Raw genomic sequence first — 2,466 nt, forward strand, 5'->3', positions numbered from 1 at the left:
CACTCTTAACCAGAAACAGGTGTTCCCCGTCCCCTGTTTGTTTCATGCCTTTGTCTTGTAAAAGAAACCTGGTCAATTGTCCCATAGTATGCATGGGTTTGTTTAATTTGTCCTTCTGTAGTTCTTGTGGATTAAAAGTTAAATCAAAGCCTTGTTTACACTCAGGTTTAAGGAGTTTTTTGGGGGGTGGAGGGTAAGAATATTTCACAGGTTGTACTCTTTTCTGTAATGAGAAGGCACATAATGTTTGATTGTTGTACTTCTAGTGATGCTAAGATTCTTAGGCTCAGGTGGTGACAATCTTTTTATTGTAGTTTCCAGTCAGTCTTCCCTGTGGGATACTAAAGCCATTGATGATTGTTGCCTGATCCAGTTATTTTATTAACAGTTTCAAAATGATCATTTTCTAATTGTGTCACTACCTCTGCATTTATTAATGGATATTAACAGAACTTCTTATACACTGAGATATTTGACTAACTTGAAATATGCTTCATATCAGAAATGCAAAGTAAATAAAGGAAAAATCATTAAACATCAATTTTCAGAGTAAAAAGTTGGTGCCCTAGCAACCTTCAGTGGTGTCCAATGAATTTTGTTTGTTTGTGTCTTTTTTGAATGTTATTATGAGCTCATGACTTTATGTATTCAGTATGTTTTAATAAATTGCCATCATTATTCCTTCTGATCTCACTATGTATCATCTTTGGCCATTAGTAGCCTATTCAAGCTGGCTCCTATATCCTTTTGATAAAACCCTATTGGTCTTTGATAGCCTGATTGTTTTCTGGCTCAACAAGATATTCCAGGTTGATCTTACTCATTTCTTGCCTCAGACATAGACTCATCCTTTTTTTTTTCTGAGAAAATATTCCTCAGTTATCTTCTTTACTCAGCACCTATCTTAATCTACATACTGTGATGCTGCCAAAAGTCAAACTTGTTCACTGTATCTAATTGTAGAGTTGACTGTGACATAGCCTGTCTTTTCTGTATTTGTTGTCTGTATTAAATCACAAGCCCTTTTCTCTCCTTCTTGTGCCTTGTTCTGAGGCACATGTCTACATTCATTTTAGTATTTCATTCCTTAATACTTCATTATTCTCCCTTGTTCCATATGGTTTAATAGATTTATGTCTTTTTTTCAAGAAATTTGTAATTTCCTGGAGGTCAGAACTTCTACATTACTGGGAGATAAAGAGCAAATCTATTAGGAATATAACTGAAAAAATTGAATTGACTTGAAAGGCTTGTTTTGTTTGGCTGACTTATGGCCATGTTTGCCAATAACTTGACACCAGTAGTGCCAGTGCTACATTTAGATCCCCGCCCAAACTGAATCACTAATCTTTACACCAGAATTTCAAGTACAGGTGGTTTAAAAGTAATCAAATTAAGTATGGAAAAGGAGGCACAAATGTTCTATCCAGAGAATTAAAAAATAAAATTTGTTCTTTGGTTCTACAATATAGTTTTATGGTACATTCAAGAAAACACTTTCAGATGATCATGACTTTTGGTACCTGGCCTCAATTCCTACTTGGCTTAGCTTCATTATTGGTGGCCCAAAACTTGGCTGTAAGTAGGAGAGTTGGAAGAAAGACTGGCTGCCTGGCAAAATGACTTGAATAGCTTTTGATCTTATTTGTCATTTTATCAGCTATTTTTTTGTACTGCTAAATGGGTGGACTTTTTATGGTTTTCATAGAAGAATGAAAACCAGAAAAGCCAGACTATTTACAACACTTAAAAATGTGACACTAGACCTGTAATGGCACTGAAGCTACTTGTCATGTGATGAAACTCTATGTTAATTTGTTTTATGATTAGAGTAAAAGTAGCTGAAGTGATGTGTCCTATCTATCTACTCTCTTCTTTCTTTTCTCTTACCCCCAAAGAAAAGGCTGTAGATTTTTCAAGGAAGAATAAGAAGATTAATTTGAGAATAGATTTGTGTTCATGATAAGACAACACTTCCTGGGTTTGCTTATAGGTCCTGTTATTGCCTTGGAGTTCAATGGAGATGGCGCTGTGGAAGGATGTCAACTTATTGTCAACGAGACATTCAAAGGGACCAAGGTACAAGATACTATTGACTATATTTCAGTCGAACCTTTCATTTCCTTCTCTTTTCATTACAATTAAATAGTACTTTTAGCACATCATGATTTTTAAAACTTTTGGTAAACAATCGAGAACTAAGCTTTGGTTTTTCCTTGCCAAACTGAAATTTTAATAGCTTAAAAATTCACAAAGTGTCTACGTGTTAAAAATCTCAATCATACGTGTTTCTAAAGTCAAATGTCTCACCAAATGTCTCTTCCTTTTTAAAAAATAGTGATATGTTGGGACTTCCCTGGCAGTCCAATGGTTAAGAATCTGTGCTCCCAGTGTAGGCAGCATAGGTTTCATCCCTGGTCAGGGAACTAAGGCCTCACAAGCCGCACAGTGTGGCAAATAAATAAA

General features: G+C 35.3%; 2 protein-coding genes across 2 annotated transcripts in view; one reads left to right on the plus strand and one right to left on the minus strand.

Moving 5' to 3' along the window:
* Positions 1-2,466, minus strand: part of CLCN5 (chloride channel, voltage-sensitive 5) — a 274,777-nt gene that overhangs the window by 152,359 nt on the left and 119,952 nt on the right. The window lies entirely within an intron of this gene.
* RP2 (retinitis pigmentosa 2 (X-linked recessive)) overlaps positions 1-2,466 on the plus strand; it is a 38,744-nt gene that overhangs the window by 33,703 nt on the left and 2,575 nt on the right. Inside the window, exon 3 of the mRNA XM_010853709.1 lies at positions 1,994-2,079. Within this exon, the coding sequence (XP_010852011.1) occupies positions 1,994-2,079 (86 nt within the window). The remainder of the gene's footprint in view (positions 1-1,993; positions 2,080-2,466) is intronic.

This window comes from Bison bison, unplaced genomic scaffold, assembly GCF_000754665.1.
Source record: "Bison bison bison isolate TAMUID 2011002044 unplaced genomic scaffold, Bison_UMD1.0 scf7180017864331, whole genome shotgun sequence".
Lineage (NCBI taxonomy): Eukaryota > Metazoa > Chordata > Mammalia > Artiodactyla > Bovidae > Bison > Bison bison.